We start from the raw sequence: 20,545 nt of genomic DNA, 5'->3' as shown, positions 1-20,545 counted from the left end.
TCTGCAGCGGGGGTGTGTGTGTGTGTGTGTGTGTGTGTGTTAAAGGGGGGAGGGTGTGCGTGTGACAGAAAATATGGATGGGTGTCACTGCTCCTGGCACAGATGGCTGCATCGTTTCCTCACTTTGTATTTTTCAACGTGTTTCTCATCACTGTTTTTGAAGGCTGTTCGAGTCCAACGTGGGAATGGCGGACCCCGCCGCCAACAATCAAGAGTGCTGTGTGGAGAAGTCATTTCAGAATGTAGACGCACTGAATGGATGTTGTTGATAAACGGAGACTATAATAGAAAGGAAAAAAAGATCTCAAGGACGATAAACTCTCAGGAAGAAAAATAAAAAATAAACGTTCATCCCAAACAGCAAACTCAGATGAGATGCCAGATGGAGATCTGAAGACTTAAACTCCACAGAGAGAGCTGGAGGGGAGAGAACTCTGTCAGAGACAAGTGGACTTTAGAGTTCTTCTCATAACAGAAATCAGAAATTCCTCCATACAGACTAAAATGCCGGATCTGGTGTCAACAAGTTTATGCACTGATCACGTTATCAGCTCATTTCCACTACAGGAACAACAACTACACTGTTCTTTTAACAACACACCTGTGGTCAAACACCCAGTTCTCAAAAGTGAAGTGTCTTAAAAGCTGCATTCTCTCTAGTGTCCACCAGGGGGCGACTCCTCTGGTTGTATAGAAGTCTATGAGAAAATGACTCTACTTCTCTCTTGATTTATTACCTCAGTAAACATTGTAAACATGAGTTTATGGTCTCAATCTCTAGTTTCAAGTCTTCTTCAATACAGCATGATGTTCATTTAGTACATTATGGTCCATTTAGAGTCAAACAGACCATAAAGCAGGGGATGCTTTAGGGCGGGGCTACACAGTGATTGACAGGTCTCTACCAGAGACGTATACGACGTCTCTACGTCACTCCTCCTCAGTCCAGATATGGTCACTTTCTGTTCACTGGTTGCAAAACTCCAAGATGGCGACGGCCAAAAATCGCCAAATTCTAGGCTTCAAAAAACTGCAAAACTGCACCAATGAGTTGACATCACGACGACTTCGTCCACTTCTTATCAACAGTCTACGGACTTAACTTAATTAAGTTGCATTGTGGGTAGTGTAGGCGCCGTGTTTTGACCAAGAATGTGTTGAATAAAAAAAGACGGATGTCTCTGGCTCTGCTGCATCACTTCTTTTTTTTAAGGTGTCTTTCTTGAGGCCGACGTGTTGCCGTTCTGAAATGTTTGTATCCGTCTTTGTCTGAGTACCATATTCATAACATTAGGGTGTTTGAGTGACAGTCGAGGGGTGTGTGTGTGTGTGGTGAGGTGGGAGGGTGGGGGTGCGCTCAATCTCTCCATGTCCATCTCGTCTGGGCTCCATTGGTATCATCACGGCAACAGTCACATCCATGTGACATCCTGTTCTGAGAGGTGGCGGTCGGCCGCTGATGGCAGGTTATTGACGCGGACGAAGAGGACGAAGAGGAGGAGGAGGAGGAGGAGAAGAGAGCGTTTCAGTTTCAGGTGCGCCGGCCCGAGAGATGTGACTTGATCTGCCTGTCGGAGCGTGGCGGCAGCGTGAGGAGGATGATGTCAGGGCGAGCAGAGACGAAGAGACAAAGATAGAGACAGACATGCCCATCAGTCTCCGTCTGGCTTCACGCAGCGCAAACATAACTCGTGAGGGGGGGAAACTTTGAGAGCTCATCCGCAGCTGTTTCTGCCGCCGTTCGAGGGCGACGCTGAAAACTCGGTGGAAGGTTAAGACGAACGGACAGTTGGGACATCTCTCCTCGGGATCGTCCTCGCTGTCAAACTGACCACCTGCTTCTTCAACAAAAAAAACACAACCGACAGGTGTAAACATGAGTAAACACAACTCGAGGAGCGAGTCTCGACCCTCAACGGGCCCGTCTGCTCGCGCTGGAGTCGGGAGTCCGATGATTTCCACTTGTTTGGACTTTGTTTGTGGGTCGTTTGAACGGCTGGCTGCAGGGAAACGAGAAGCGTGACAGGAAGTGATGTCTCCTGGAGCTTCTTTAGCAAAGTCGCACGCGTCCGTTTGTCCTTTTCTTTAGAGCTTTTCAAAGGCCAGTTGTTGAGATCAGCTCACACCTGGAAACCGCATCACGAGGAAGGTTTTTGTTTCACTTTGTTGTTGTTTTTCGTCTTCTGTTGCTCTTTGTCTATTCTGCTTCTGAGCAGTGCTGATCATTGTTAACGGAAACTAAGACGAACTGTGTTCAACGATGACGATATATCAATGCAACACCGTTGACGAATTAAAGTCCAGACTAAATTGTAGTTAAAATTTTTTTTTTAAACTTTCCCACAATCTCTCTTTATTTCCGTCACCTCCTCTCCTCTTCTCTCCTCTTCTCTCCTCTCCTCTTCTCTTCTCTTCTCTCCTCTTCTCTCCTCTTCTCTCCTCTTCTCTCCTCTTCTCTTCTCTTCTCTCCTCTTCTCTCCTCTTCTCGCATATTTTTGCAAGATAAAAACTTACGTGAAATAAATTCGACAAGATTATTGGTTTTGGTTGAACTGAAATCGACTGAAATGTTAAATATAATCTGATGACTAAAAATACTGAATAAAAAAAAACAGCTGACAAACTGAAGAGAGGAAACATTTTAAATAAAATGTAACGATTTTTCGTCGGTAAAACTATTAAGGATAAAAAGATAAAAACAAAAAAGATAAAAACAGAGAAGCTGCCAAAATGAACACTGCTTCTGGATGTGATCCCACAGTTGTGAAGACAACAGCAGCTGTCCGTCTTTCCCATTATAAACAAACGAGTGAACAGAACTTCCAGGTGACACCCTGTTATGCTCAGCCTGCTGCACAGAGACACGAGTCCTTCGGTCTGTTTCACTGGAACACATTCTACGACCAACAGGCGGTTCTGGACCCGGGGTCAGTGGGGGATCGTAGTCCAGTGGTCCGACATGTAGAACCAAGAAGTACCTTGGGATCACTTGGACAACCACCTTTAGCTGGAAGGCCCATTGTTTACAGGAAGTACACTGTGTCTTAGCACAAGTAAGTTTCCGTATTTTGCAGTCACCTGTCGTTTATAAGGCCTTAAGTGACCTGTTAAAAATGCATCAAACCACAAGTTCTGCTTATTTAAACGCACATGTCAACTCGTCTCCTGATGGAGCTACAAAATAAAAGCATGCTTCGAGACGAGAACCTTGTGAGACGTCAAGAAGAAGAAGAAGAGATGATCCCAGAACAACAGAAGCTGAGGCTCCGTCAGCAACAGTCAGCATGACTTTACACGAGTAAACAGCTTCATTACACACACACGCACACGCACACACACACACACACACACACACACACACACACACAATAAACCGAGCTCGTTGTGCTCGGAGATGAACAAAGGAGACGTGTCTCTGCTCTCATTGTCTCCCCCGTTCTCTCAGTTAGTAACCTTCAAAACGCAGATATTTACGTGGAGTCAAGACGGGAGGAATATGATTTTATTAATGTTAAATAACACCGCCTGTGTGTGTGTGTGTGTCTAAACATGTAGTTATTTAAACTACATATTTCATTTCGATAAAAAACACCCGCTGGGCAAGAGCAGGTGGAGATTCAGGTTCACCGACACAAACGTTAATAAAGCCAGAACGACTTTCTGTCCACACACACACACACACACACGAACAGCGTCACTTAGCACCCGGTTAAGAGCTATTTCAGGGACACTTTCTATTTCCTCCCGCAGCACCTCTCGCCATTAACGCTTCAATCTAGTCCATTAAACGCCAGCGACAAACTGTTTTTTTTGCCGTAATCAGCTCTCAGTACGACGCTCGGCTGTCCTCCACACACACACACACACACACACACACACACACACACACACACACACACACACACACACACACACACACACACACACACACACACACACAAATGATTAGTGGGTTTGAGGGGAGGAAGAGAGAACGAGATGTGTGGACGCAAAGAGGAATGTACGTTTGGGAAAAGAGTTGAAAGAAGAAGGAGAATCAAGGAAATACTGAATAAAAAACAAGATCAAATTAAAGTGGAAAGTTAAAGGAAGGCTGTCACGTTTCTGACCACTAGGGGCGCTCTTAACAGGAACTAAAGGTAAGAAGATTGTGTGATTCAGACCCTGCTCCTTCTCTGCCTTTCTGGAATAACGTTTTTAATCCAAGACTCCACTTTCAGAAGACGGAAAGAAAGACAGGAAAGAGCTCTGGGCTGTGGATAATGAAAACAACGTACTGATGGGGGACGCAGGTTTCTGGAGTCCTCCTCGGCAGTTTGTGGTCTTGTTCTGCGTGGGAGGGACCGGCTTGTAGGACTGCCCAGTGGCTCGGTACATGGCCTGGATCCAAAGCATCCGGTCCTGCTCGTCGTCACACGCAAACATCACCAGGTCGCCCTCCTTCACCGCGTTAAAGAACACCCGGCCGCCCTGCAGGCCTGAGGAGGAGAGGAGGAGGAGGAGGAGGAAGAGGAGGAGGAAGAAGAACGTATATCATCTTTAATCGTTGTATTGCAGATGATGTGTGGTGAGTGTTTGTGTGTGACAGTTTTTATTGTGTTGATTGTTTTTACTTTCAATTGTCTTAATTAGTGGAGACAATAAAGTTTTATTGTGAAAATTCTCCTGAGCTGTAAATGAATCTTCCACCTACGATGCTGAATCTGTTTTTAGTTTTCAATCTGTTACTTTGTTCATCTCGTGCATTCTCAGATGTTACCGTCTGTAAAGTTTACCAATAAAGTTAATTCACGTTTGAAGCTCTAAGGATTAAACGTCTTTGGTGTTTCATATATTTCTGTTTTCCTGTAAATCATAAGAACTGAGACAATTACACATGAGAACATGTGTTGTGGATGCTGTGTGTGTGTGTGTGTGTGTGTGTGTGTGTGTGTGTGTGTGAGTGTGAGAGAGAGGACTCAGGTGTTTCTCCTCTACCTGGCTGAGGGTCGCAGTAGTCCACCGTGTAGCCCTCCAGCTGCATCAGCTCCTGAGGCTCCGCCTTCTTCTCTCTGTAGCTGCACATGGCGAACGTGTACTGACTCACCTGCAGGACGGACGGACACACACACATACATACACACACACACACACGGGGGCGGGACTTAGTGACGGGTCAACTAACATATCACAGTTTCTCCCTCGTCGACATGAAGAATGCTCGTCTTCAGCCAAACAAAGATGTTTTGCAGATTTCTTCATGGATCCAAAGCATTTATTGACCTTTTTATCTGTTTTTATCTAAATGTAAAAATGTTTTCAAACAGTCCGAATGTTCCTGCAGGCATCTTGGATTGATTGAATAATTGAATATTTGTCACAGCTTTAGGATAAAGGAGACGATGAAGAGACGTCCTCATGCAGAACATCTTTCAAATATAGAAGAGACTCAATCTAAACATTCTCTCCTTTGATTCCCTTAGAGGACGTCTGATGTGACGCAGGGAGGCAAACACACTTTCACAAACAAAGGAGTTAATTTAAATGTGCGGCCTTGGCCTCAGAGACCCGGCGTGGTCGCTGAGTGCTCAGACACAGCTGAAGTGTAAATGAGAATTTAAAGGAGTCACAACTCAATTAGCTTTGCTTCAGCTGAACGAGGCGTAGAAACCTTCTGAGCGGAGCGACTCACTCATTCATTTCCCAGCAGCCCTTTCTCTTGAAACTTTGCAAACATATAAAAAGGAAAAGAAAGTTTGAACGTTTGATCTCACGCCTCTTAAATACAAACAGACTTCTGTTTAATGACTTCACATCTTCACAGTTCTGGCTCAGCCAATCACAGATCAAGTCACGCGAGTCCAGTCTCGTCGGCTTCTTACCTGAACCAGAACAAAATATCTTTTCTTCCAGCGTTTCCAGACTCTCTGTCCCACCGCGTACAGATACCTGAAACACACAAAGAACACTTTAAATATAAAACCGTTTTGTTTGTATGATTATTTCAGTCATGAATGAAGCAGATATTTAGGGTGCTCTGTGAGGATTTGCTGCTTTTTCTCTGTTTTTAAACCATTAACTGACGTTTAAAGACATCGACTGTGACAGAACTCACTATTTTTATGACAAACTAGATTAAAAAGGCGAATCAAATGAATAATCAACAGATTAATAATGAATATAAGTGTATTTATTTGTGTGGCCATGAAGGTGATACTTCAACACTGATCCAAAGAGAACGAGGCATTTAAAGTCCAGATGAAATCTTTCCCTTCTACATCACATCTCTCTGTAGTCGTATGTTGAGCACCTATTTAACAATATATTCTTTATTTGCATGATGATTTAATATCTTTAATATATAATTATATTGCTACTTATAGATATGTAAACAGCTAACAGACGTATTTAGCATAATGAGCAAAAGAATCGGTCATAATCTGGCTCACGCTGGCTTCTCACATCGGAGTTAACAGAGTGCTGCTCGTCTGCGGTGCAGAAACCACAGACCGTGTGTAAGAGGTGGACGTAGTCGCTGTGACATCACCGTCTGACGTTTTGAAGCCTTGAGTTCGGCATTTTAGCCGTCGTTATCTTGGTTTTTTGAAACTATAGATTGAGACCATAAACTCATGTTTACAATGTTTACTGAGGGAATAAATCAAGAGAGAAGTAGAGTCATTTTCTCATAGACTTCTATACAACCAGAGGAGTCGCCCCCTGGTGGACACTAGAGAGAATGCAGCTTTAACACTTGACAGAACTGGAGGTTGCCGCCTGGGCTGGACCGAGGACAGGGAGGCGGGGTTAAAGGAAACGCTAGTGCGCTCGCTCTATGGGCCTCATGATTCGGAAGATCCGGGAGTTTTATACTCGGAAGTCAAACTTTTTTTGCTTCGTGCTCCACTGAGCAATTAAATGTAGCTCCGCCTCCAACGCTGTATCCAGTTCTCTTCATACATCCATGGAGTTGCGTTTTTAGCAATCCAATTAAATGCAAAGGATTTGATTTAAATCCCTCTTGTAACTTAACGCCACTCAAATATCCAGTTTCACTGTGAAAGACGTCACAAGACGTCGATAGAGAAGCTCTGACTGGAGGATGTAAATCACAACAACAAAATAAAGAATATAAGAAATGTATTATTTGAAGGAAGCATTTATCTGCATTTCTTTTACTCCCGACACCTTCAAGACTCTCTAGACTTTATGTTGAGACCTCCTGGATCAGGGTCCATCAGGATCCACTTTAAGCTCCTTGACGTATTCAAATTACATATTATCTTATTTCATCATGTTTTTTGAGTTAACACGTCGTCAACACATTCATCTCCTCCCCCAATAAAGAGAGTGGAAGGAGAAAGCAGCGAGAGGGGCCGTGACACAGCCAGCAGCTCATTGAGGGGAGATGGAAGAATGACCAGCGTGGCCCCTCGATCAATGGCTGCTCCCGGGGCCTCCTGGAGGCGTGGGACACGGGAAAATCAATCGATGGGCGAGAACCTCTTTCTTCAGCCCTTAAGGGAGAAAAGGCCCTCCGGTCAAGGCTGCGCGTCTGGACGCAGAATCTGGGCCATTCTGCGGGTTAAACATGCGGCGTCGCTCGCCGGCCACTTGTGAAGATTGTCTTTCTGTCCGTCCGTCGTCCTGCGAGGACATTCCAGACTCCACAGAGTTGATCCGTCCTCACCACAAACACACCGGCGTCTCTCAAAAACATAATTTAAGAATAAATAAAAAGTTTTTTTTATCGTCTTCAAAGATTTCAACAATGTTTTATGTTCCAAGGCTTCAAAAAGTAGTTCTGTCTGTTGTGACAATAAATCATTTCACCCATTTTAGGCTTCTTTTTTTAACTTGAATATAAATTCAAGGTTATCAGTTTTAAAAATCTCGCTTGTTTTAATAAAAGTACGGATCTGTTTCTGCACTCGATACTGATGTCAGTCATTTGTTTCACGGGCAGAAATATTCCACTAAAAAGGTCAAAATACAGTTTTAGTCTTAATCTCACCGGCAGATGTCTTTCTTATTGTTTTAAGAGAATATGTAATATTTGAGGAGTCATTTGCTTTTACATAAATGAAGTTTTCTCTTTAATTAGTGAAGTTTTTTGGTCAAAGAATCTGTAACTTGTGTCCCTTCCTCCCAACTCTTGAAGCAAACCTGCATCAATGCACCTAGTTGTTAATTAAAGAAAGCTGCGGCTGTGTTACATTTCCATAAAAGATCATGAAGCCACGATAATAAGGAATCATAAAGGCTGTGTGTTCCGTTACGTTCAATAGAAGCAGAAGAAAAACACAGATCTGAAAGGTGAAATATTTGATGACATCAATGAAGTGTGAAGTGCTCCGCGTTCTCATCGCTGCTCGCGTTCGACACGTGAAACATTTATTTTAGAAGAAAACAAGAAAACATCAAATGTGTTGATGACCCCAAACCTTTGTTCACTTATTTTTTGACGCCGAAGGTAAAATATCGCCTGCCGTCCGTCGGCCTTTTAAAGGATTCACGACTTTGACGTGAAAACTATTTTGAAAACATTTTCCCTTTTCTTTCCTCTGAGCAGCAAACATTCGTCCGTTCAGTTTGCTATTCTTGAAATATGGGAATTTATGTATTTCCTCATGAGGAATGTGGCCCCGTGTGCCCTGCGTGAGTCTAAGACTCACAGTGAAAACAGCATCAGACGAGCTGAAGAGGAAAGCTTTGAGCAGCAGGATCTCAGAGCGTCTGCAGTGAATCAGGTTCAAGCTGTTTCAACGCAGCTGGACTCACAACAGAAGGACTCACGCTGACCCCTTGTGGACGCTGCGGAGAACTGCACCAAATCGAGGAAAACCGAGGAGGACACGAGAGTTTGTACATCCTCGATTCCTTTCCTCGACTCCTCACGTCCAGAAACAACTACAAGGCTGAGACTTTTATTTAATTTTACAGTTTGTATTTATCGGGATACGTCTCTCTGATTCTGTACTTTTATTTTCATGAGTTCCCCTAAAAGTGAAACTCGTGTAAATTAGTACGTCCTCGATTCCTTTCCTCGCCTCCTCTCCTCGCTAGGAGCAACAAGTACTAGTATGTGATTTTGTGGACTAATACATTGTGACGTGATTATTTATGATCTTGTAATAAAATGTTTATATTGTTGAAACTATTGTGTTTTACACAATCATTTAGTGATTATATTGTTTTCATAAAACTTAAATCTTGACGTGACAACAAGTGAACCTGTTAGTTTGTGTCTGATTTAAGGATTTCCGGCCAAACTGCATAAATTACAGGAAGAAATGCACAAATATGTTGTTCATCAATAAAAATATAAAAAATGTTTTCATTTTCATTCGTTTTTAATTATCCGTTATCTGCAATTGCTACAATCAGCAAACGTTACTGTTGATGTAATGACATGGTTAAGTCCCCGTACTAACCGGTCTGATCCTGAGTCACAGCTGGATCAATCAAAACTCTGACGTCCAATCAAATCATCTGAATTCAGCCATGACAGAGTTAAAACTATAACATCTATTATCTATCTTTCATAAATAAACTCACTTTTAATAACAGCTGTCAAACTATCACGAGCTCATTAATAAAGAGCATCATTAATGAACCGTTAATGTGTCGACGGACTTCAACAGGATGTTCAGAGACAGAGTCCACTGATCATGTGATCACATCTTCAGAGTGCTTCCTGTATTTAACCAGCAGGGGGAGCTGTCGCTCTGATTATCAAGACCCTGTAGAGGACTAGACCCTTAAGAGGACCAGTCCCTGTAGAGAACCAGACCCAGTAGAGGACCCGACCCTGTAGAGGACCCGACCCTGTAGAGGACCCGACCCAGTAGAGGACCCAGACCCAGTAGAGGACCCAGACCCAGTAGAGGACCCAGACCCAGTAGAGGACCCGACCCTGCAGGGGACCAGACCCCGGGTATAGACTCACCCGCTGTGCTTCATGTTGGGGGGTTTGTCCATGCGGACCGCCAGCTTGATCTTCAGCTCTGTGTCCTGGCTGTTCTTGGGGACCACCATCCGGTGGAACTCGGCCTGCTTCGGTCCGTTCGTGGTGGGATTCATGACCACCTGGGGGGGTGGGGGGGGGGGGGGGCACAGAGGAGGGCAGGGATTGGTCAGCAAGCGGGTCCTTCTGTAAACTCTTTTTGATCGGCAACACAATCAACAAACAGTCTTCTCTAAACGATGACAGCACTAGCGAGCTAGCAGACAGCTGGCTAGCTCCCGCCATGCTACGCCGGTTGTAGCTCTGGTCTGCTCGTATTTGTTTGTTTGTATTTGTGTCAGACTGTTGCAGAGCTGCAGGGATACTTTAGAGACAAGCTGTCGTCATCTGTTTAAAGTCGCATGAGGCTGCGTGATACTGAGCTGCAAGTTGCTGCATATTATACAGAGACATCAAACATTCATCACGTTTATCCATTCAACTTTGATTTATTATTATTGGGAGCGTACACCATTTAAATTCCTAAATGTATTAAATAGACCCGACTCAGGTCATAAGTAAATAAATAATGTTGTGTCGTGTGTGTTGTTGTGTCTGCACGTTGTGTGTGTGTCGTGTGTGTTGTTGTGTCTACAGGTTGTGTGTGTGTGTGTCGTGTGTGTTGTTATGTCTGCAGGTTGTGTGTGTGTCGTGTGTTGTTGTGTCTGCACGTTGTGTGCGTGTGTCGTGTGTGTTGTTGTGTCTACAGGTTGTGTGTGTGTGTCGTGTGTGTTGTGTCTGCAGGTTGTGTGTGTGTGTCGTGTGTGTTGTTGTGTCTGCAGGTTGTGTGTGTGTCGTGTGTGTTGTTGTGTCTACAGGTTGTGTGTGTGTGTCGTGTGTGTTGTTGTGTCTGCAGGTTGTGTGTGTGTGTCGTGTGTGTTGTGTCTGCAGGTTGTGTGTGTGTGTCGTGTGTGTTGTTGTGTCTGCAGGTTGTGTGTGTGTCGTGTGTGTTGTTGTGTCTACAGGTTGTGTGTGTGTGTCGTGTGTGTTGTGTCTGCAGGTTGTGTGTGTGTGTCGTGTGTGGTTGTGTCTACAGGTTGTGTGTGTGTGTCGTGTGTGTTGTTGTGTCTACAGGTTGTGTGTGTGTGTCGTGTGTGTTGTTGTGTCTACAGGTTGTGTGTGTGTGTGTCGTGTGTGTTGTTGTGTCTGCAGGTTGTGTGTGTGTCGTGTGTTGTTGTGTCTGCACGTTGTGTGTGTGTGTCGTGTGTGTTGTTGTGTCTACAGGTTGTGTGTGTGTGTCGTGTGTGTTGTTGTGTCTGCAGGTTGTGTGTGTGTGTCGTGTGTGTTGTTGTGTCTGCAGGTTGTGTGTGTGTGTCGTGTGTGTTGTTGTGTCTACAGGTTGTGTGTGTGTGTCGTGTGTGTTGTTGTGTCTGCAGGTTGTGTGTGTGTGTCGTGTGTGTTGTTGTGTCTGCAGGTTGTGTGTGTGTGTCGTGTGTGTTGTTGTGTCTACAGGTTGTGTGTGTGTGTCGTGTGTGTTGTTGTGTCTGCAGGTTGTGTGTGTGTGTCGTGTGTGTTGTTGTGTCTACAGGTTGTGTGTGTGTCGTGTGTGTTGTATGTGTCTGCAGGTTGTGTGTGTGTCGTGTGTGTTGTTGTGTCTACAGGTTGTGTGTGTGTGTGTCGTGTGTGTTGTTGTGTCTGCAGGTTGTGTGTGTGTGTCGTGTGTTGTTGTGTCTACAGGTTGTGTGTGTGTGTCGTGTGTGTTGTTGTGTCTGCAGGTTGTGTGTGTGTGTCGTGTGTGTTGTTGTGTCTACAGGTTGTGTGTGTGTGTGTCGTGTGTGTTGTTGTGTCTACAGGTTGTGTGTGTGTGTGTCGTGTGTGTTGTTGTGTCTACAGGTTGTGTGTGTGTGTGTCGTGTGTGTTGTTGTGTCTACAGGTTGTGTGTGTGTGTCGTGTGTGTTGTTGTGTCTACAGGTTGTGTGTGTGTGTGTGTCGTGTGTGTTGTTGTGTCTGCAGGTTGTGTGTGTGTGTCGTGTGTGTTGTTGTGTCTGCAGGTTGTGTGTGTGTCGTGTGTGTTGTTGTGTCTGCAGGTTGTGTGTGTGTGTCGTGTGTGTTGTTGTGTCTGCAGGTTGTGTGTGTGTGTGTCGTGTGTGTTGTTGTGTCTGCAGGTTGTGTGTGTGTGTCGTGTGTGTTGTTGTGTCTGCAGGTTGTGTGTGTGTGTCGTGTGTGTTGTTGTGTCTACAGGTTGTGTGTGTGTGTCGTGTGTGTTGTTGTGTCTACAGGTTGTGTGTGTGTGTCGTGTGTGTTGTTGTGTCTACAGGTTGTGTGTGTGTGTGTCGTGTGTGTTGTTGTGTCTGCAGGTTGTGTGTGTGTCGTGTGTTGTTGTGTCTGCACGTTGTGTGCGTGTGTCGTGTGTGTTGTTGTGTCTACAGGTTGTGTGTGTGTGTCGTGTGTGTTGTTGTGTCTGCAGGTTGTGTGTGTGTGTCGTGTGTGTTGTTGTGTCTACAGGTTGTGTGTGTGTGTCGTGTGTGTTGTATGTGTCTGCAGGTTGTGTGTGTGTCGTGTGTGTTGTTGTGTCTACAGGTTGTGTGTGTGTGTCGTGTGTGTTGTTGTGTCTACAGGTTGTGTGTGTGTGTCGTGTGTTGTTGTGTCTGCAGGTTGTGTGTGTGTGTCGTGTGTGTTGTTGTGTCTACAGGTTGTGTGTGTGTGTCGTGTGTGTTGTTGTGTCTGCAGGTTGTGTGTGTGTGTCGTGTGTGTTGTTGTGTCTACAGGTTGTGTGTGTGTGTCGTGTGTGTTGTATGTGTCTGCAGGTTGTGTGTGTGTCGTGTGTGTTGTTGTGTCTACAGGTTGTGTGTGTGTGTCGTGTGTGTTGTTGTGTCTGCAGGTTGTGTGTGTGTGTCGTGTGTTGTTGTGTCTACAGGTTGTGTGTGTGTGTGTCGTGTGTGTTGTTGTGTCTGCAGGTTGTGTGTGTGTGTCGTGTGTTGTTGTGTCTACAGGTTGTGTGTGTGTGTCGTGTGTGTTGTTGTGTCTGCAGGTTGTGTGTGTGTGTCGTGTGTGTTGTTGTGTCTACAGGTTGTGTGTGTGTGTGTCGTGTGTGTTGTTGTGTCTACAGGTTGTGTGTGTGTGTGTCGTGTGTGTTGTTGTGTCTACAGGTTGTGTGTGTGTGTGTCGTGTGTGTTGTTGTGTCTACAGGTTGTGTGTGTGTGTCGTGTGTGTTGTTGTGTCTACAGGTTGTGTGTGTGTGTGTGTCGTGTGTGTTGTTGTGTCTGCAGGTTGTGTGTGTGTGTCGTGTGTGTTGTTGTGTCTGCAGGTTGTGTGTGTGTCGTGTGTGTTGTTGTGTCTGCAGGTTGTGTGTGTGTGTCGTGTGTGTTGTTGTGTCTGCAGGTTGTGTGTGTGTGTGTCGTGTGTGTTGTTGTGTCTGCAGGTTGTGTGTGTGTGTCGTGTGTGTTGTTGTGTCTGCAGGTTGTGTGTGTGTGTCGTGTGTGTTGTTGTGTCTACAGGTTGTGTGTGTGTGTCGTGTGTGTTGTTGTGTCTACAGGTTGTGTGTGTGTGTCGTGTGTGTTGTTGTGTCTACAGGTTGTGTGTGTGTGTGTCGTGTGTGTTGTTGTGTCTGCAGGTTGTGTGTGTGTCGTGTGTTGTTGTGTCTGCACGTTGTGTGCGTGTGTCGTGTGTGTTGTTGTGTCTACAGGTTGTGTGTGTGTGTCGTGTGTGTTGTTGTGTCTGCAGGTTGTGTGTGTGTGTCGTGTGTGTTGTTGTGTCTACAGGTTGTGTGTGTGTGTCGTGTGTGTTGTATGTGTCTGCAGGTTGTGTGTGTGTCGTGTGTGTTGTTGTGTCTACAGGTTGTGTGTGTGTGTCGTGTGTGTTGTTGTGTCTACAGGTTGTGTGTGTGTGTCGTGTGTTGTTGTGTCTGCAGGTTGTGTGTGTGTGTCGTGTGTGTTGTTGTGTCTACAGGTTGTGTGTGTGTGTCGTGTGTGTTGTTGTGTCTGCAGGTTGTGTGTGTGTGTCGTGTGTGTTGTTGTGTCTACAGGTTGTGTGTGTGTGTCGTGTGTGTTGTATGTGTCTGCAGGTTGTGTGTGTGTCGTGTGTGTTGTTGTGTCTACAGGTTGTGTGTGTGTGTCGTATGTGTTGTTGTGTCTGCAGGTTGTGTGTGTGTGTCGTGTGTTGTTGTGTCTACAGGTTGTGTGTGTGTGTCGTGTGTGTTGTTGTGTCTACAGGTTGTGTGTGTGTGTGTCGTGTGTGTTGTTGTGTCTACAGGTTGTGTGTGTGTGTCGTGTGTGTTGTTGTGTCTACAGGTTGTGTGTGTGTGTCGTGTGTTGTTGTGTCTACAGGTTGTGTGTGTGTGTCGTGTGTTGTTGTGTCTACAGGTTGTGTGTGTGTGTCGTGTGTGTTGTTGTGTCTACAGGTTGTGTGTGTGTGTGTCGTGTGTGTTGTTGTGTCTACAGGTTGTGTGTGTGTGTCGTGTGTGTTGTTGTGTCTACAGGTTGTGTGTGTGTGTGTCGTGTGTGTTGTTGTGTCTACAGGTTGTGTGTGTGTGTCGTGTGTGTTGTTGTGTCTACAGGTTGTGTGTGTGTGTGTGTCGTGTGTGTTGTTGTGTCTGCAGGTTGTGTGTGTGTGTCGTGTGTGTTGTTGTGTCTGCAGGTTGTGTGTGTGTCGTGTGTGTTGTTGTGTCTGCAGGTTGTGTGTGTGTGTGTGTCGTGTGTGTTGTTGTGTCTGCAGGTTGTGTGTGTGTGTGTCGTGTGTGTTGTTGTGTCTGCAGGTTGTGTGTGTGTGTCGTGTGTGTTGTTGTGTCTGCACGTTGTGTGTGTGTCTCGTGTGTGTGTCGTAGTGGATCTGGACTCACCCGGCCCAGCTCCTTGTCCTCCAGAGCCAGGACCCCGGTGCTCTCGGTGAACAGCTTCACTTTGACCGAGGGCAGCGGGTGAGTGGTGGTGAAGTCCCCCTGAGTCCCCCACCTGAAACACACAAGGATCAGAGTTCTCATCCATCTTGTGCGTTGAGTTTACATTTTATATTTATATTTATAGATCATCCTTTCTGTGGAGTCAGAACCTGCAACTCTTTAGTCCTGAGAGGCAAAAGAAGATCATTTCAAATCTGATTTAAATTGTTTTGATTCATGTGTTTATGACTTAACAGCAGGTAACAAATATGAAAAAAACAACTAATAAAGTTTATTCAAACAAGACAACCATGTTGACAGAAGGCAGCGTGACTTTGTTAAGATTCTTCTATGAATGTAAAGTAAGACGAAGAATAAATCTGCAGATGTGTGACAGATGTCGACAGCATCGTCCGTCTGTCCTGCTGTGAAGCTCAACTTTACACTAAAGAGTGTCGGTCGAGACCAAACGCTGCCGGCTCACTGCAGGTTAGAACGGATCCAAATCTGACCCGACATCCAACCGCCTGACGGACAGCAAGATCATTGATCCGCCTTCATGACTCACTCCCACTGAATATCACACATCAACTGATCCGGCAGAAATTCAGACCGATTCTAAAATTAGAAGCAGCCGGACAACACTGGACACCACGCTGCTGGAGACCCAGGACGTATTGCTGGACCCGCTGGAGGGAAGGGAGGCACAGGAGAACCAGAACCAGGACTGAGAGGGGCAGACTGTCAGACCTGCTGCAGTACAATGAGAGGTTTTCTAAAGAGACTCTGGTGCTCAGAGACACTACCACTTTAGTCCACAGGGGGCGACAGAACCAACACAAAATGAAAGTTCCTCATAGTAACTTTAAATGTTAAAGTCCAATAAATACATTTTGTCCAGATCAAAAATAATCATTATTATTTGGGCCATTATTTTCTATATTATGCAGGCGTCTTCATTCCTAATCGTAACGTGTACTCGAGGTCACCCGGCTGCCTGTAAGACCAGAGGACCAGAGGACCAGAGGCAGTAAACCATCCCATCAGTGTCAACAATCACTTCATCTCACTGAGGCTCTAATGGAGCAGAGCGATGCCTTCTGCTCACGATGACCATCACACCAAAGGACACGCTCCCATGATTACATGCCTCTATGTCAAAGCTGTCATTGGAAGTGTGTGTGTGTGTGTGTGTGTTGCACAAATGACAAGTGACCTCTTCACAAAGCTGAACTCCATATTCACTTTTCCCCAGTTTCCAAGGCAACCAAAAGGTGTGTGCGCACGCACGCACGCACGCACGCACGCACGCACGCACGCACGCACGCACGCACACGCACACAGTTTTAAGTGATCGCAGACCTCTGATCTGTGAGACAGAGGACAGACACGGATGACCTCCTGCTGTCACTGACCCGAGGGAAACGTCACTTCGTCTTTGTGTTGATTCTCTGCTTTCTATCATCAGCTGCTGTGTTCCTCTCCGAGGCAAATTGGTTCATGATGTATGAAATTGTTTGTGTCTTTTTCCGTTTCAATCTGTTTACAGTCCAAACCCTGAGGGTGACATCTGAAAGAGACACCCACCTGAGCTCTACGCCCCTTTCTGGAAGAAGGTGAATTAGTTTTGAGCGTGAAGCCGTGCAGCGAGTGAAACAGGAGGAAAAGAATCAACACAAACAAAGTGAACAGATTTCATTCATAAACCTCCGTGCATCTCTCCATTAGCCTGGGAGGACTGTAAAAACGAAACGTCATCATCAGGCGTGTACTTGATTTGTAACAAACACGAGGAGTCACAGACTAATTAAGGGTGCTGCTAATAAAAAGGTCCTCTGTGATTAAAGAGAGCGGTGTAATCACAGATAATCATGAGGTCCGTTAAGCCATTAAGCGTGTTATTGAAGATGAAGGCTGCGGGTTAATTACAGCGGAGGACACAGGAGGAGCAGCGGAGGCAGTCAGGTGACCTGCGCTCCTCTAATTGGCTGTTTGTCTGCAGTCCGACGACCATCAAACGCCACCAGAGCGCTGCTAACGGGCGCTGAAGCTTCTCACACAGACGCGCTGCTGACCGGTGAGATGTGGAAACAATGGAAATAGATTTATTCATTTCCTTATTAAGAGGGATGCATATCTCATGGGATGCTTTGTTAGTCTTACATTATACAATATAACTTATTTATTTCATTCTAGTCTCATCCATTCCAGAGGAAACAGATCAACATACACGATATACAATCTCATCGGTAAACACAACCGGCACGTCTTCATTTGACTCTTTAAGGTACCCGACCCGTTCTTGTGGACTTGTGGTCCTCCTCTGCACTCTCTATATCTATATTCATCTATCTGTATATGTCTATATGCATGTATCTATATATAGGATTCATGATGCTGTGGAGAACATCTGGACGAGCCGACGCACTGCATGACACGGGGATGATGCCGAGGGTTGTGAAATGTATTGATAAAATGTTCGTGTCCTTTTTTGATGAATAATTAGTGTTCGTCATAACTGTCTTTATTTGTGAACAAATTTAATTCATTAAACTATCTGAACGTGTTGTGAATCTGCTCTTTTGATTTCATGAACATGATTTTAAAACGTTTCCAGAAGAGTTAAACTGAAATGTGTAAATGATGAAAATGAACTGGAGCAGTTTTCTTCACTAGCTTTAGTTATCCATCGTAATATTAACGGTTCGAAAGGAAGAAAGACCGCATAGCTTTAAACGGAGTCATCGTGACGTCACTCATTGGGTTGTCGACGTTTTGAAGCCTCGAGTTCGGCGTTTTGTCCGTCGCCATCTTGACTTTTTGCCAATAATGAACGGAAGAGACTTTATTTGGACGGAGGAGGAGGAGCAACGGAGAGACGCCTGAATGAACATCATGCTGTGTTGAAGAAGACTTGAAACTAGAGATTGAGACCATAAACTCATGTTTACAATGTTTACTGAGGTAATAAATCAAGAGAGAAGTAGAGTCATTTTCTCACAGACTGAGTTGTCTGGTGTGTAACGAACATTACAGCCTCACAGGGGACACAAGTCTGCTTCAGACTAGACCGGCTCATAAACCTGCTTCCTACTGAGTCCCAGATTGCCTGGAATGAAAAGCTTGGCCCGCACGCTGAAACATGAAGAGGGTTTTGAGCTCAGCTGGGCTTTCCTCCAGAAACCAGAGTGTGTGTGTGTTTTGTGTGTTACACAACGGCCTCGTCTTCCTGCTGCATCAGCGTTTTACTGGAGGAGGAGGAACGCGGCTCCGGCGGTGTTGGAGGAGGATGAAGGTCACATAAAACAAAAACAACAGAGCGCCGTGTTGGCCGTGGTTCAGCTTCAGGTAACTGTGTGAAGGAGGTCTGCTGCGTGTTCATTTCATCTTCAAAAACAGCTCAGACGATAATCCAGTTAGGAGTCCAGAGAGAAGCCTCGTGAGTATTAAACGAGTCTTTGTGCATCTGCAGACGCCTTTAAATATCAAATCCAGAGCTTCAAATCAACTAAATGTTGTCTTTTGGTGGATTTATGTTTTTAAACTGCAGCAACATTTCTGTGACTGAACAAGTTTGATCACTTTAATATCTGAACGTCAGAACCCGCCTGCGGGATTGAAAAGCATGTTTTCTTTAAACAATCGCCAAAATCACACCGTTTATCAGAAGCTGTACAAACGGTCCTCAAACAACTGTTTGTGTGTGACCCCCCTCCCTGTGTGGGGTCTGTGTCTGTGTCTTAACTGAGACACCGTGACTTGAGCAGGAGGAAGTAGAACTCACTGAGGTCTGGAGGCTTCAGCTTGGTCCGTCTGCAGCTTTTCTCCTCCCTCCACCTCCATGGTGCAGTAAACGACCCGGTTTGGAGCCACGGACTTCAGACCCTGGACCTCCACGATCACAATCTGAAGACACCGGCAGAGGGTCAAGACACGACACGTCTCCTCAGAGTTCTTTTACTCTTAGACACTAAAGAGCATCAGAAAACTGAGAAAATCACAATTTTACAGAAAACAAGACATCTCTAAATGTGGTTTGTCGGATGTGGACTCATTTTAAGTCATAAACCTATAAACCTAATGTTCTCTATAAATGAACTTCCTCATGTAACCAATCACTAAGCTACACGTCCTCGTCCACACAGACCTCCAGAGTAAAAGACAGCACCACGTCAGACTTGGACAGGATGTCTCCCTCGTCTCCCATGTCCAGGAAGGAGTTGTTCATGGAGGAGCGTTTGAGCTTCTGCTTGAAGTCCGGCCCTCCTTTGGAGACCGGCAGACTCTCCAGGTTGGCCATGAGCAGGTTGACCGACGAACGCAGCTCCTCCACGTAGAGGGGCTCCATGTCGGCGGAGACGAACTTCGGGTGTCTCCTCTCCTGCGGGGACAAAAAGAAAACGCGGTCTTGGTTCATCATCAGCACGTTTACTTCACGTCCAATTCTTTCACCGGCTGGTGGACGTTTTTGACAGTTAAGCTAGATGTTCATCTCTCCTAAATGTCTCTCACCCTGGAAATCTTCTCGGCCAGCTGTAACCTTCCGTCCAGCTCTCTGCGGATCTGAGCCGCCTGCTCGTCCACGTTGTCCAGCTGAGAAAGAAAACAAAGCACAAAGAGTCACATCAGGCAGCCAATCAGAGAGCTGCACAATCAATAAACCAATCAGAGGGTGAAGGACAGACACACAGCCGGAGAAGCGCACTCAAAGGAGGCTCAGTTGTGCATCGATGAACCATTTAGCAGCTCAGGTGGTAATAGACGTCGGCAATTAGCCAATAAGGAGCGAGGGTCTGAGAGCAGCAGGTCAACTACTTCGTCATATCTCTCTCGACCAATCAGAGAAGAGAGACGTTCACTCCCGTTAGTTTTGAGGTGAAAGCTGCAGGTTGTTGAGCTGCAGTTCCTCTGATGTCCACCAGGTGCTGCTCATAGATCAGCTGTCTCACTTGGTTCATTTCACCTCATCTACCGAGTGTGTTAGGATGGGAAGATATTAGGACACTATTTACATGTTACAAGCTTTTAAACATAAACATATTATTTCAAAAATATTATCAAATAAAGGAGAGACACTTCACGTGAACAGGGTAAAAAAACAACCACTAATAGATGAAACGTCCCCAGTTCATCACTTACATTATTCTCATGTTACAGGTTTTCTAATAATGTAGTTTTAAATATGCAAATGAGGCATTATCTTGTCTAATCAGTGCTAATTTGCATATACATCCAGAACAGAAATCTGAGCATTGGATAAAGTTCAAAATGATTGATTCACTTTGTTGACATATGAGAGATATACATATTCAGGGGGAGTTTTGGATATGTCGTTGCATCACTTCATAAATACTGTCAACAGAACATGTTCTGCATGTTTTTAGTGATACAATGTTTCATAAATCAAACTATGAATGATGTATGAACAAAACATAATGAAGTGGAGATTTGTGGATCTTTAAAGGAGACGCATCACACTCATTTTCAGGCTCTTAAATATTATTTTTGGGGTTTTCTTCTAGAACATGTTTGGATGGTTTAATGTTCAAACACTTGGAGCACACGAAGCAGAGCTATAAATAAAACCGATGATCTGTTTATCTTCAAAATGAATAAGTTTAAATAGGATTTGTGTATTTGGAGAATCTTGCCACCTCAAGGACAGGAGGAGCCCGGGATCCAACACTCTCTAGTGTCCACCAGGGGGCGACTCCTCTGGTTGTATAGAAGTCTATGAGAAAATG

At 45.1% G+C, this 20,545-nt stretch overlaps 1 protein-coding gene across 1 annotated transcript in view; it reads right to left on the bottom strand.

Moving 5' to 3' along the window:
* Positions 1-20,545, bottom strand: part of cadps2 (Ca++-dependent secretion activator 2) — a 141,491-nt gene that overhangs the window by 66,164 nt on the left and 54,782 nt on the right. Inside the window, exons 5-12 of the mRNA XM_076090018.1 lie at positions 19,314-19,394; positions 18,949-19,182; positions 18,586-18,707; positions 14,763-14,874; positions 9,929-10,068; positions 5,862-5,928; positions 4,978-5,086; positions 4,278-4,478 (exon numbers count right to left, since the gene is read on the bottom strand). Coding sequence (XP_075946133.1) covers positions 4,278-4,478; positions 4,978-5,086; positions 5,862-5,928; positions 9,929-10,068; positions 14,763-14,874; positions 18,586-18,707; positions 18,949-19,182; positions 19,314-19,394 — 1,066 coding nt within the window. The remainder of the gene's footprint in view (positions 1-4,277; positions 4,479-4,977; positions 5,087-5,861; positions 5,929-9,928; positions 10,069-14,762; positions 14,875-18,585; positions 18,708-18,948; positions 19,183-19,313; positions 19,395-20,545) is intronic.

Source organism: Anarhichas minor, unplaced genomic scaffold (assembly GCF_050575085.1).
Source record: "Anarhichas minor isolate MPS153535 unplaced genomic scaffold, ASM5057508v1 ptg000011l, whole genome shotgun sequence".
NCBI lineage: Eukaryota > Metazoa > Chordata > Actinopteri > Perciformes > Anarhichadidae > Anarhichas > Anarhichas minor.
Note: the sequence above shows the minus strand (reverse complement) of the source record. Positions and strands in the feature narration are given on the sequence as shown.